Source organism: Bos taurus, chromosome 27, assembly GCF_002263795.3.
Source record: "Bos taurus isolate L1 Dominette 01449 registration number 42190680 breed Hereford chromosome 27, ARS-UCD2.0, whole genome shotgun sequence".
NCBI classification, from domain to species: Eukaryota; Metazoa; Chordata; class Mammalia; order Artiodactyla; family Bovidae; genus Bos; species Bos taurus.
Genome location: NC_037354.1, coordinates 24,233,272 through 24,247,667, shown reverse-complemented (window position 1 = coordinate 24,247,667; position 14,396 = coordinate 24,233,272). Strand labels below are relative to the sequence as shown.

General features: G+C 44.0%; 1 protein-coding gene and 1 non-coding gene across 2 annotated transcripts in view; both read right to left on the bottom strand.

The window, feature by feature from the left end:
* The window catches only part of LONRF1 (LON peptidase N-terminal domain and ring finger 1), a 46,049-nt gene extending 34,153 nt beyond the window's left edge, over positions 1 to 11,896 (bottom strand). Inside the window, 2 exon segments of the mRNA XM_002698692.7 lie at positions 11,122 to 11,176; positions 11,178 to 11,896. Coding sequence (XP_002698738.2) covers positions 11,122 to 11,176; positions 11,178 to 11,843 — 721 coding nt within the window. The 5' untranslated portion in view covers positions 11,844 to 11,896.
* TRNAC-ACA (transfer RNA cysteine (anticodon ACA)) lies at positions 5,536 to 5,607 on the bottom strand. The gene has a single exon. It is a non-coding gene; the product is annotated as a tRNA-Cys (tRNA).
* Positions 11,897 to 14,396: the final 2,500 nt, after the last annotated feature.

The window sequence follows — 14,396 nt, the reverse complement described above, 5'->3', positions numbered from 1 at the left end:
AATAACAAGTGCTATAAAATATTTACCTATAAACTTTGAAAAATACAGAAAATTAAGAACCAAGATCCTTTTCCTACCACAAAGCAATTCATTAAAATCTGTTGTCTTAAGCTCCTCAATTCATGCTCTCATGAACTAAGAAATAACCAGTGTTGGCATATAACCTGTACTTTTTTATCTGTGTGGGTAGATTACATTTTTAATGTATAGTTTTATAAAATGTACCATATATACTGTGTATAATCTGCTCTTTTTATCAATGTGATTATATCCACAAGATACTTAATGGTTGCAAAGTATTCCATTATATATACCATCTATGTAAAATTCCCTATTACTTCTAATTTTTGCTACTATAAAAAGTACTGCAATGAACACTTACCTATAAGCTTTTACATATCAGTTTATTTCCTCATTTTCTAGAAAGTTGAGTGTGTAGAAAGCTATGTAGATATATTATACAAAGTCTTCAATATATTCTGCTCACCCTCCTTTTATAAAAATGTTACAGTCCCAGAAGCTGTGTATTTTTGTTTTCTAGGAAAACAGGAATGAAGAAGGATGTGCGCTCATCTCCTCCTGTGAGAACACCAAAATCACAACTAGCTGTTGAACAACCATCGACAGGAGGACGCTGGAACCTACCAAAAAAGACACCCCACATTCAAAGACAAAGAAGCAGCCACAGCAAGACAGTGGGAGGGGCACAATCACGATAAAATCAAATCCCATACCCGCCGGGTGAGTGGCCCACAGACTGGAGAACCGTAAGAACTGTAATACCAAAGAAGTGCTCCTGCTGCTGTGAAGGTCCGGAACCCCACGTCAGGCTTCTCAGCCTGGGGACCAAAGGGACTGGGAATCCCCAGGGAATCTGACCTTGAAGGCCAGCAGGATTTGATTACAAGACTTCCACAGGACTGGGGGAAACAGAGACTCCAGTCTTGGAGGGCACAACAAAACCACGCGCACACGAAGACCCAGAGGAAAAGAGTAGTAACTCCACGGGAGACTGAACCAAAACCACCTGCTGGTGTGAGGGTCTCCTGTGGAGGTGTGGGTCGGCAGGGACCAAGCACAGGGACGGGACACTGGGAGCAGCAGGCTGGGAAGGTCCCCCTTGGTGTAAACCCTCTTGAAAGTGGCCAGCAACCCCACCATAGAGCTGAGGGCTGGGTCACCTCAGGCCAAACAACTACCAGGGAGGGAGCGGAAAACCCACTCATCAGCAGACAATTGGATTAAAGCTTCAATAAGCAAGGGCATCCCCACCAGAGCAAGACCCAGTTTTCCCCACCACCAGGAAGCTTACACAAGCCTCTTAGCCTCCTCCATCAGAGGGCAGGCAGAAGAAGCAAGTAGAACCACAATCCCACAGCGAGTAAAACAAACCGCATTTCAGAAAGTTAAGGACTTGCCTGGTGGCTCAGATGGTAAAGAATCTGCCTGCAATGCAGGGAGACCCGGGTTTGATCCCTGGGTCGGGAAGATCCCCTGGAGAAGGGAATGGTAACCACTCCAGTATTCTTGCCTGGTGAATTCCATGGAGAGAGGAGCCTGGGGCCTGGCAGGCTACTATCTATGGGATACAAAGAGTCGGACACGACTGAGAGACTAACACACAACCAGCATGAAAAAGCAGAAAGTTACATCCTAGATGAAGGGACAAGATAAAACCCCAGGAAAACAACTAAAACATAGTAGAGACAGGCAACCTTCCAGAAAAAGAATTCAGAATGACAGTGAAGATGATTCGGGATCTTGGAAAAAGAATGGCAACAAAGATTGAGAAGATGCAAAAAATGTGTACCAAAGACCTAGAAGAACTAAAGAACAAACAAACAGATGAGTAGTACACTAGAAGGAATTCATAGCAGAATAACTGAGGCAGAAGAACGGATAAATGAGCCGGAGGACAGAATGGTGGAAATCACTGCCACAGAACAGAAAACAGAAAAAAGAATGAAAAGAAATGAAGACAGCCTAAGGGATCTCTGGGACAACATTAATCAGACCAACATTTGCATTCCAGGGGTCCCAAAAGGAGAAAAGAAAAGACCTGAGAAAATATTTTAAGAGATAATAGCTGAAAACTTTCCTAACATGGAAAAGCAAATAGTCAACCAAGTCCAGGAAGCACAGAGAGTCCCAGGAACCCAAGGAGGAACACACCAAGACATATAGCAAATCAAACTGACAAAAATTAAAGACAAAGATAAAACACTGAAAGCGACAAGGGAAAAACGACAAATAACATACAAGGGAAAAACGACAAACAACATACAAGGGAACGCCCATCAGGCTATCAGCTGATTTCTCAACAGAAACTCTATAAATCCAGAAGGGAATGGCATGATATACTTAGAGTGAAATATAAGAACCAACAACCAAGAATACTCTACCCAGTAAGACTCTCCTTCAGATCTGATGGAGAAATGAAAAGCTTTCCAGACAAGCAAAAGAGAATTTAGCACCACCAAACCAGCTTCACAACAAATGCTACAGGAACTTCTCTAGGCAGGAAACAAGAGAAGGAAAAGACCTACCTACAGAAAATAACACCCCACCCCAAAGTAAGAAAACAGTAATCGGATCATACATATTGATAATCACCTTAAATGTAAATGAATTAAAAGGACCAACCAAAAGAGACAGACTGGATGAGCAGATGAAAACACATGGAAAACATGTGCACTTCCACTTAGCACATCACTCTGCTTGACCCCCCCCAAAATTGTATGTATTTATTTCATAGTTAGGTTAATCATGTTTCCATTATGGATTGCAATTGTAATTATCTTTTATTTTTTGTCTGGCTATTGATTGTGAGAACTGATAAACATCTTTTACTACTGTGATTATGTAACTATTACCCACTTAATACCACCGTATCATGATTGGTCACTAGAAAAATAGAATTCTGTATCACCAAAACTACCACTTAATAGGAAAACCTGTAATCACTTTTTAAAATCCAGACGCATATCATAATTATCATGGGATTTTGGGGGGAAAAAAATGCCCAGATATTGCTTTTTCTTTTTTGCCAGAGCTCCAGATATGTTTCTAACAAGCTGCCACTGCTGCTAGGTTGCTTCAGTCGTGTCCGACTCCGTGCGACTCTAGAGAGGGCAGCCCACCAGGCTCCCCCGTCCCTGGGATTCTCCAAGCAAGAACACTGGAGTGGGTTGCCATTTCCTTCTCTAATGCATGAAAGTGAAAAGTGAAAGAGAAGTCGCTTAGTCGTGTCTGACTCTTAGCGACCCCATGGACTGCAGCCTACCAGACTCCTCTGTCCATAGAATTTTCCAGGCAAGAGTACTGGAGTTGGGTGCCATTGCCTTCTCCTTCTAACGAGCAGCCATGTTTAAAAACAACTGGACTACATGAGGAGCTTTTACTTTTATTTAGTTTGTTTCACTTTTTCTATTTCATATTCAGTGTCCCATTTCATTTACTTTATGATTTCCAATTTCTCCATCTCTCAGAGCCTTTTTTTTTTGATGTTCTTTCTCAAGCGCAGTAGAAAAGCTTTAGTATACATATATATAAATAATATGTATAACATAGTTTAGAAAATGAATTTTTGCCTAATTAAAAATTTTTGACATTTTGATTCCATTTGTTCAACTTATTATGAATAGAATGCTAGATTTCTAATTTTAAAAAATATATACACAACAAGCAACAAAGGTTTACTGCATAGCACAGGGAACTACAGTCAATATCTTGTAATGGAAAATTAAAAAATAATATGGGTATATGTATAACTGAATCACACACCAAGAATTCTACTTTTTGAAATTTAGTAATGTTTATCTTTTTGTCCGTTTTTCTAAATCTCCTATGGACATCTAATAACAACATATGACACACAAAATGTTAAATATATCTGTGTAGGATATAAGATTATATACATTAATTAAACATAAATCTATTACAGTCAAGTTATTAATGATATCATTCAAGATGCTCTGATTCTTATTTTTTCTGCACTTCATAAAATATTCTTAGAGAAAAGTTAGTATGTCTCATTATGATTATATATTTTTCCTTTTCCCTTATATGTCTTCTGATGTATTTGTTTCTTTGTGTCTAATGGTTTACAATGTCTATCTTCTTTGTGAACTTTTTATCATTAAAAAATATTCATCTTTGTTTCATTTAAAATAAATTAATTTAAAAATACAAATGAAAAACAGCATCATTATTTTAGTGTGCCTTTTCTGAGTTTGACCTTAAAACTATTTATTGGCTATTTGAATTACTTACGTGCAAGTATAAAAATTCCCTGTTCATTTCCTTTATCATTCCTCTTGAGTGTCTTTTCTTTTTATATGTTCAGCTAGTTTAAGAATTCCAATGGTTAACTGAAATACCAAATATTTTCCATAGAACTTGGTTATCACAGTTAAACTAAGAGCTGCTGACAAGTTATTAGCGATTAATAAAGTCCAGGAATAGTAGTTTGGCATACTAATTAAGATCATAATCACTGGGTTCTGATTCACTTTTGACCATTTAACTCTTTGAACCTCTGTCTCCTTACCTATAAAATGCTCGAGGTACCTACATCTTAAGACTGCTGAGGGGACGTCCCTGGTAGTTCAGAGGCTAAGACTCTGCTCTCCCCACGAAGGAGGCACAGGTTTGATTCCTGGTCAGGGAACTAGATCCAGTCTGCCACAACTAAAGATCAAAGATCCTATGTGTGGCCACTAAGACCCAGCACAGACAAATAAATTTTTTTTTTTTTTAAGGGATGAATGTTAACAGTTAACACAAGGCCTGGCACATAAGCGCTCAATAAATAACAATTACTGTTAAAGTACAAAATATTTCAAAACAAGTTGATAAATAAATGAAATCAGTTCTTAATACAAGGTATTAGAAGAGTATTTTCTACATCTTTTACTCAAATAATCCTTAGCCAGGTAAGAAATATCTTTGGGCTTCCCTGATGGCTCAGAGGATAAAGAATCGGCAAGCAATGCCTGAGACCTGGGTTTGATACCTGTGTCAGGGACATCCCCTGAAGAAGGAAATGGCTACCCACTCCAGTATTCTTACTTGGAGAATTCCATGGACAGAAGAAATATCTTTAGGGATTAGTAATGCAGGTTGGACAAAAGGAGGGGAAGAAAAAAGAATGATCCTATTCTATTAATACCACAAGGAAAAAAAAAAAAAAAACTGAACAGAAACTTCTGCTTAGCATTTTAGAGTTCTCTTAAATCATTCACTTTCTATAGTAAAATATAATAACAATTTCAAAAAATATCTTTATAATGCAAGAGGCAGTAGTTAAAGTCGCTCAGTAGTGTCTGAATTTTTGCGACCCCATGGACTATACCGTCCATGAAATTCTCTAGGCCAGAATACTGGAATGGGTAGCCTTTCCCTTTTCCAGGGGATCTTCCCAACCCAGGGATCGAACCCAGGTCTCCCACATTGCGGGCAGATTCTTTACCAGCTGGACCACAAGGGAAGCCCAAGAATATTGGAGTAGGTAGCTTATTCCTTCTCCAATAGGTCTTCCCAACCCAGGAATCGAACCTGGGTCTCCTGCATTGTAGGCAGATTCTTTACCAACTGAGCTATCAGGGAAGCCATTAGAGGCAGAATACTATACAAATACATTTAACATTATAATTAAGTACATCTAAGCCTCCAGAAATATTTCACTAAATATAAAAACAATTCTGAGTAAACCAAAGTTTAATATACAAATGAGACATCTATGATAACTGAGCTTCGGTAAATCTTTCATCATGTGCTTGATGAATAAAAGGTAAAAACATAGAAATTATTTTAAACAGATCACTTAAGAGTTATTTATATAACCCCCTTTTTCATTTTCTATAACAATGAGAAAATGCTGTTATAATAGTGACCGTGAGGCACTGCAAAAATCCTAAAAGGGAACTTCTAAATTAAAGGAAAGATGAATCAGAGATATATACAGGATACACATTCAGTCTGTTAGAAATCAGTTAAGCAATAAGCCCCTTTTCTGACTATTTTCAATAAATACTAATTTGCTGCAACTTTAAGAGAAACAAAAAAATACAAACTCTCTTCAGGACAGGCACTTGATTTTATTTACCTCTATATTTCCAACACCTAAAACAAAGCCTAGTATAGAGCAAGCACTCAATAAACACTTGTTAATAAAAAGAACACTTAAGATTTATGTTTTATATGCTCATTTTAAAATCAGTCTTAGAAGCAATATCCACATGCCCAGTTTCTGCTTTCAGTTGTAACTTGGTTATTTGCTTGCCTTTAAAAAGTCACTTTCTTGGAGCCCTTTTTCTACATTCTATGAATTCGGGGTACTAATACATGTTCTCCTGTCTCGCGTGATCTTTGGTTAAGACTCAGTTAACGGAAGTGAAAATGTGTTGCAAAGTATAAACCACCATATAAATGTCAATGTTTGCTGTTTCAAGCATTTGGCAGAGTACGTTAGGGCATACATAATTTTGCACAGTTAAGTCACTTCAGTTGTGTACAACTCTTTGCGACCCTATGGAATGCAGTCTGCTAGGCTTCTCTGTCTATGGGATTCTCCAGGCAAGAATACTGGAGTGGGTTGCCCTGCCCCACTCCAAGGGATACATAAGATTGAAGTGAAGCGTAAGTGTCGCACGGTCTTGTCCGACTCTTTGAGGTGATAAATTAAATTCAAATCTCTTCATGTTAACCTCACTAATAAAATGTTAAAATACCTTTTACATTTTCTTTAAATGTATTCAGTATTTACCTATAATTTGACTAATCTTTTTTCCCTGGTGGCTAAGATGGTAAAGAATCTGCCTGCAATGCAGGAGACCGGACTTCGATCCCCAGGTCAGAAAAATCCCCTGGAGAAGAAAATGGCAACCCACTTCAGTATCCTTGACTGGAAAATCCCACGGACAGAGGAGCCTGCTGGGCTACAGTCGATGGGGTCTCAAAGAGTTGGACATGACTTAGCGCCTAACATACACATAATTGGACTAATCTTTTTATTAGAAAAGCCTTGCAGCATCTATATTTTATTGATGTATGCTAAAATGTTACTACATTGATGTAGGCTAAAATGTTACTACTAATTAACATATGTAGGCCAGAATCAGGATTTAACCCTCACTCTGTTAATATAACCTGGTGGCTCAGATGGTAAAGAATCCGCCTGCAAAACAGGAGATCCAAGTTGGATCCAAGAGTTGGGAAGATCCCCTGGAGATGGGAACAGCAACCCACTCCAGTATTCTTGCCTGGAGAATTCCATGACAGAGGAACTTGGCAGGTTACCCGCCATGGGGTCATAAAGAGTTGGACACGATTGAAGCAACTTAGCCTGCACACATGCGCTGGTAATATTAACGTGGTAGAGAGAAAAGAACAGGACTTGATATTGTAAGATTTAGATTTCAATTTTGGGTAAATCATCTTCTAGCTGGGGCACAAATTTTACATTTTAAGAATATTTTAATTAATATTTGCTGGGTATTTATCTGCCAGGCACCATTCACAGCACTTCACATGATTTGACTCTCTTAATTCTCACAACAGCCCTAGGCTGTTGTTATGATTGTTATCTATCTATGAGGTAGATACTCTGCTCACTTTTCAGATAAGGAAAGCAAAACAGGGAGGTAAGACACAGGCCCAAGGCCCGAGAGCAGGTGGAGACTGCACTGGGATTCAAACCCTGGCGTTAGACACCAATATGCACAGCTCTAACTACTGGGCTGTACTAGGCACCCCAGGTGCCTCAACTGCCCTGAGGATAATAGTACTCCATAGGATTCTTTGTGACAATGAAATGATATAAAACATTTTGAAATACCTGACAAGGAATACATAATTAATAATCAAAACAGAGACTTCCTGGTGGTCTAATGGCTAAGACTCTGCACTCCCAATGCAGGAGGCCCAGGTTCGATCCCATGTCAGGGAACTAGATCCCTACATGCTGCATCTACAGATTCCAAATGCCACAACTAAAAACAAAACAAAACAAAAATGAACCCACATGCCTCAACAAACACAGAAGATTCTGAACGCTGCAAATAAGATCTAGCATAGCCAAACATTTTTTAGTATTAAAAATAAAACTTTTCTCCAAGTATTTTAAATAAAATGTTCTCTTCCCTGTGACTTTTATTTACTTTCTAACCATTTCAAATTATAAATTATACTGTTCTGTTGGTCTTTTTTGTGGGGAGAGTGGCAAGTCAGTGTAAAAATTCATTAAAAATAAAACAAAGAGCATAGCTGAGTGGGATCATTTTAAGTATAAAGAACCAAAGCAGAAAAGATCTTTACATAATATTCTTGAATACTAAAAAGACAAAGTTATGAAACATCTGAAAGGTAATACCAAAAGATCAATGGATTAAATGTTATCTAAATATACTTCAACAGAAACTTATGTAATCTCAATGGGAACGTTCTGATTTTGGCAAAGGTTTTCTAGCTTTCCTTTCTTGTTGAAAGGGCTTAAATTTGGATGTGTGTGGGCTAACTGTAGACTGATTATTTTTTCTAGTTAATAGTATTTACTTGTTTCATTGTAAGAATTATACGAAGAAATTATAGTCTTTTTCCACTGTTAGCAATAATGAAGGTATCTGGGGTACAGCTGTCCGATTATACAAACACATTTCAAATGCCTTTCTAGCTAACTAGCTTTCAAAAAGTTAAACCTTAACTGCACAAGTAGATTTATAACTCTACTAAACCTTTTTATTTACTCTCATAAACTGTTAAACACATAATATCTGCACTCCATCAACTATAATTTGTTAGCTCTAAGATTTTTTTCTTCCTACTTTGTACTAAAGATTCAAAAGATGAAAAAAGTTATCCTCATTAGTACCAATCAGACACATTTTGGAGTATGGAATTAAAGATTTTTTCAAAGACCTAAAAATGAGGAGAAAATGGACAAAGTCAAAGGAGTCTTGGGTTCTAGTCCTGCAAAAGTAGAATGAAGCAGCTGAATGGACAAAATTCCCACATGGAGTCTACGTAAATTGAAAAAAAAAAAAAAGGAGAAAGAGTAGGTATTTCAGTCTTTTCCTGTTAAAAATATCCTCAATCCCAGGCCCAAAATCTTCTTTAATTAAAAAGATTATTGGTCATAGAACGCTAAGCTAGATCTTAATTAGTAAATACTCCCTGTTCTTCTGTGGATTAGGACCTGAATTTTTTCAAAATGCCTAATTTAAGAGGTCAAACCATTTAAATCAGTGGGAGTTAATAATGAATAGGGCTGTCAGTAAGTTTCTCCTTTATTTCACACTAGTGGCAAAAAACTTCCTTGGGAATTGATGCTACACATTTTCATTGGATGAGCCATAACGGTAGGATGAACCCTGATCCAACATTTAGGAGAACTGCAGGACACAGTGCTGCCTCCACACATCAGCTGGCTGTGTGACTGTGGACCAGTCATGTCACTGCCCCGGCTTCTGCTTCCTCATTTTCAGGAACGTGTCCTAGATGGTCTGTCCTTCGTTGACCATCCAAACTCGATTCATCCAGAGAGACTGAGCTGTTGAGGAATTTTGTATTCCAAATAGTTCTGTTTTGTTCTGGGTCTATCATGCTACTTCTATAACTGTTACTCCCCATATAAAGATACTGAAAGCATATGAAAGCATGCCAAGTTTGTGGTTTGAATTCTAAAGGTATTAAATGACTTAACATAGTGACTACTTCAAAATGACTGAGCGCTTAGGGTTAAAAATAAAAAGCCTCCAAGAAGATGCTTTCAGTTACAGTTTATAAATGCACCTCAAACCTCTCATCAGTTTATCTTCTGGATATCTACTTTCTTGGTGATTAATTCTCCAAGTATTATTCCATTCCATCTTGAAATATGCTTATTTCACACGAGGGTTAACAGGGACAAAACTGACACTTCGGGCCTTGATCACTGTGTGGGAAACTGTCCCGCGCATCACTGGATACTGAAGAGCCTCCGTGGCCTCTGCCCACTATTTGTACCAGCACCACTCCACTAGCACAAGGCGTGGCCACCAAAAATGTCTCTAGACATTGCCTCTGATAACGTCCCAAGGGTGGGGGTGGAGGGAATACCCATGGTAGAAAACCACCGATTTAAAGAACAACGCTTCATTTTACACAGCTAACTAACTCCGCCAAGGTCTCTTTCCACAGCCCCAAACCACCTTTAAGGAAAGTGGCTAGCCTAGGTTAGCAGGCTGAAACTGCTTCTTGGCGGCGAAAGAACAGACCAAAGATCTTCAGAGGCCCTTCGCCGCCACAGCTTGATCAAGAGCGTGGAAAGGCAAACACAAGCGTGCCCACGAACTCCACCAGAGACTACCTCTATTATCTTCACCGTGAGCTACGTGCATTCGAAAGGAAGCACACGCGTTTCTGAAATAGGCACGCTTTGAAACAGACAGGTGGGAACCATCAAGAGGCAGCAAGTCTCCGGGTGTTCTCATTTAAGACTGGGACAACCCTGGGCAGCTCCGACCGGGCCTCCGGGTGCGGGGTGCGGGCGCCCAGCTCCCGCCACGCCCACCCGACGTCACCCGTTACACAACGCCCTCCACCACCCCCACCCACCCCGGCTTATGCAATTCTGCCTCCCGCGGCTTCCAATTGCCCCGGTGACTTTTGCGGGAGACCAAGGTATATACGTTGCACGCCCAGCCTCGGCTGGGGATCCTCTTCCCCGCCCCGGCAAGGAGTCTCCCCGCGGCGGACCCGGCCCGGGCGGCCAATTACCGGAAAGAGCGCGGCAGGAAGCGAGCCGACGCTCAGGCTCGCCCAACTCCCTCCCCATCCCGCGCTCGCGCGGCCTCGCCCGGCCACCCGCTCCGCGCCGCTCCACTCGGGGCGCGCCCGCCACAGCGCCAGGCCGAGGCGGAGGAAACCCCGCGCCGCGTCACAGTCGGCTCCAGGGCGATCCCCATTGTGACCGAAGCACCTCGGGGCGCCGCCCCTTCCCACACACACACCCCCCAAAACACACACATCCCGGGACCCCAAGACGCAAGCCCTGGGCGGCAGCCGGCCTGGGGCGCAGACGAGCTTGGGGCCGCCCCGCGCTTCGGGGAAGGAAGGGTGCGGTCGCGGGGCCCGCGCGCTCACCTGCTCGCAGCTCCTCGCAGGCGGCGGCCAGGGCCTCCCGGTAGCGCCCCTGGTAGCAGCAGCTCCCCGAGCCGGCCGGCCGCCCGGGCTCGCTCCCGCTGGCCCGGGAACCACTTTTCGGCCAGGTGGTTGAGAACGACGCTGGTCCTGAAGCCGGAGGCGGCGATGGCGGTGGCCGGGGGCGGCCGCGGGGAGGTCCCCGGGGCATCGGGGGCCGCGGCGGGCGGCAGCCGGTCCCGGCAGAGGCGGCAGCGCGCGCGGAGCTCTCTCCGCAGGCAGCGGCGGCAGTAGCTGTGGCCACAGGGCACTGTCACCGGCTCGCTGAGGAAGCCCCGGCAGCCCAGGCAGCTAAGCAGCCCGCCGGCGCTAACGCCGCGGTGGGCGCCCCCCGCCGGGCTCGCGCTCCAGCCCAAGCCGTGGCGGAGCCGGTAGTTGAACACCAGGCAGTCCACCAGGGTGCCGAGGCACTCGGGCCTGACCGGGGCCCCGCGGCGCAGCGCCGCCGCGTACGCCTCCAGCGCGCCCTTCAGGTGGCCGCCCAGCGCCAGCAGCTCGCCCCGGCGGAGCAGCAGCTCCCAGCGCTCCGACTCCGCGGCCGCGCGCTCCAGCCGGTCGCCGCCGCCGCCGCCGCCCACTTCCCAGAACCGGCCCTGCCTCTGCGGCCGCGAGTCCACCTCCTGGCTCCCTCCCGGGGAGCTCCTCGCTACGGCCGGGGAAGACATGGCCCGCGGACGGCTGCTCTGCCGCCGCCCGCCGCCACGGTCCCGGAGCCTCCGGGGCGCGCGGCTCCGCACGCGGCCCGCGAGCAGGGGGGCGTGGCGCGCGGACACGGCGGGGCGGCGCGCGCCCGGGAAGCCCCGGGGGCGGGGCGCGGCGGGCGCGGGGCGGGGCCGGGCTGCGCGGCGGCGCCCGGGACTCCCCCGCACGGCCCGCGGCCGGGTCCTGGAGGAGGCGACCGCCGGCCCCGCCCCTGCCGAAGCCCCTCCTGGCGGGAGACGCGAGGTCAGATGATCCCCCGGCGGGGATCTAATTGGCTTCTCCAGAAAGAAGGGCCTGGCTTGTAACCGAACAAAGCACGGAGGGGCCCGAAGCTCCATCCCCGACCTGATTGCTCCGCCGGAGCCCTCACCCCCACCCCCCAGTCATAGATTCTCCCCTAACCCCTGCTTCGTTGGCACTTCTCCGCCGGGCAGCTGGTCTCGCTGGACTGAGGTCCAAATCACCATCCCTCTCCTGACATAAACGCCCACCTAAGTTGGGACCCGCCCCCACCCCGTTCCGGTCCCCTGGGATCTTCCCAGTGTAGTTTACCACAGGTCCGGTGCTCATCTGCATTTTTACTCGTTTATGCCCAACTTACAGATGGACACGTAGAGGCCGAGGTCTCGGGGACGCGCACAGTCAGTGGGACGACTCTGTGACTCCCTAAGTCTAGAGTAGGTCAACTTTAGGAACGAAATGTGGCTCAGATGGTAAAGAAATCTGCCTGCAATGCGGGAGACCTGGGTTGCCATGCCCTTCTCCAGGGGAGCTCTGGAGAATTCCATGGACAGAGGAGCCTGATCGGCTATAGCCCATGGGGTCGCAAAGAGTCAGACACTGAGCAACTAACACTCTACACACACACTACCTACCTGACACGACTCCCTGAAGAGTGTAAGACAATTTTGCTTGGTGCCAAATTCTGCTTTTCTAGTTTAAAACTCAGTCCCCCATATCGAGGGAGGAAGCCCACATGTTCCTCTCCACATTTCATTTACTACCGCACAACTGGCTAAGGCCTACATTTGGCATTTTTTAAAGAGAAAACGCCAGGATGAATGTTTTTCACGGGGCAGTTACCATATCACCGCAACCCAAGCAAGGTCTGCAGTTTTGCCCACAGGAGAAGGAAAATGATCTGGTTTTTGTATAATGGGTTATATTTCCTTGAAACTTGGTGGCAACCAGTTTAAAGCTCTCTGTTGAAAGTATTTATAGATTTGATTGTAGGGTACTAAATTGTTAGGGGCTTCCCCGGTGGCCCAGGCAGTAAAGAATCCACTTACAATGTGGGAGACCTAGGTTGGATCCCTGGGTGGGCAAGATCCCCTGTAGGAGGGTATGGCAACCCACTCCAGTATTCTTGCCTGGAGAATCCCCATGGACGGAGGAGCCTGGCGGGCTACAGTTCATTGGGTCAAAAAGAGTCAGACTACACACAGCACATGGCATAGATTGTTAAAGCTGTCCTGTTTTCAAAGGTTATAAACAATAGCCCAGAGAGGGAAAGCTATTTGCCCAAAATCACACAGCTAAAAATATACAAAGGTTTAAAATCACTTTACTCTTTCTGCTATTATTAGATCTTAAATAAAAATATTTCACATGAGATTTTCAAAACAGCTGAAGAGAACATTAACCTGAGCATGCTATGTCTGAACCTGGCTAACGTTCCATCAGCATCCCTCTTTATACAGAACAGGCAGTTAGGCTCAAAACTGCTTTGAGTTACACGTGTTTCTACTACACAACTAGCAAATCTCCCTGCCCACAAGGGAACAAGGAAAAAGCCGATGCGCCTGTTCCTATAGGGTGCAGAGTTCACTCATCATCCACACTGAACCTAAGCAAATTGGAGCTGAAACCCTAGGAGCAACTTCCAATCAATTGAGGTGGGGCTTATTACTATTGATTTACAAGCACAACCCTGAATCTGATTCCAGGCCCCTGAGTTACTGCCATCCTTCAATACACTGAAGAATGACATTAGTCAGATACCCACAAACTCATCTGAAACTTGAAACTGTAAGTAATAAAACAAATATCCATATGCCCATGGGCATTTACTTTTGTGATGTATTCCTATCCTTAACAGCCACAGCCACATGCAGAATATACAATAGTAACTACTTAACACATGGTGTTCATGATTACACAAAAAAGTGTAAGTTGATAAATATGCTTATATTTCTTATCAAATATAATTCAGGTTTAATTAGGGGATTTCCCCCCAAAGTAAAATATAATATTCAGAAAATAGTATGAAACATCATTTGTCCTTTGGAATTTCTTTCCCCAATAAATGTGACAAATAGCCACATCTGATTCTGGTGTGAAATAAAATAGTACAATTTTGATAATATGGGGGCGGGGGATGGGACTGTAGGAGGAGTCTTGCTGTGTTCTCCTTGGCATTTGTGAATGGTTATAATTCGTGTTTGCTGATTTATACATTTACATAACTGGTTCTCATTTATGTAACTTATTTATGTAAGAGGTTGTACTGCCTCTGC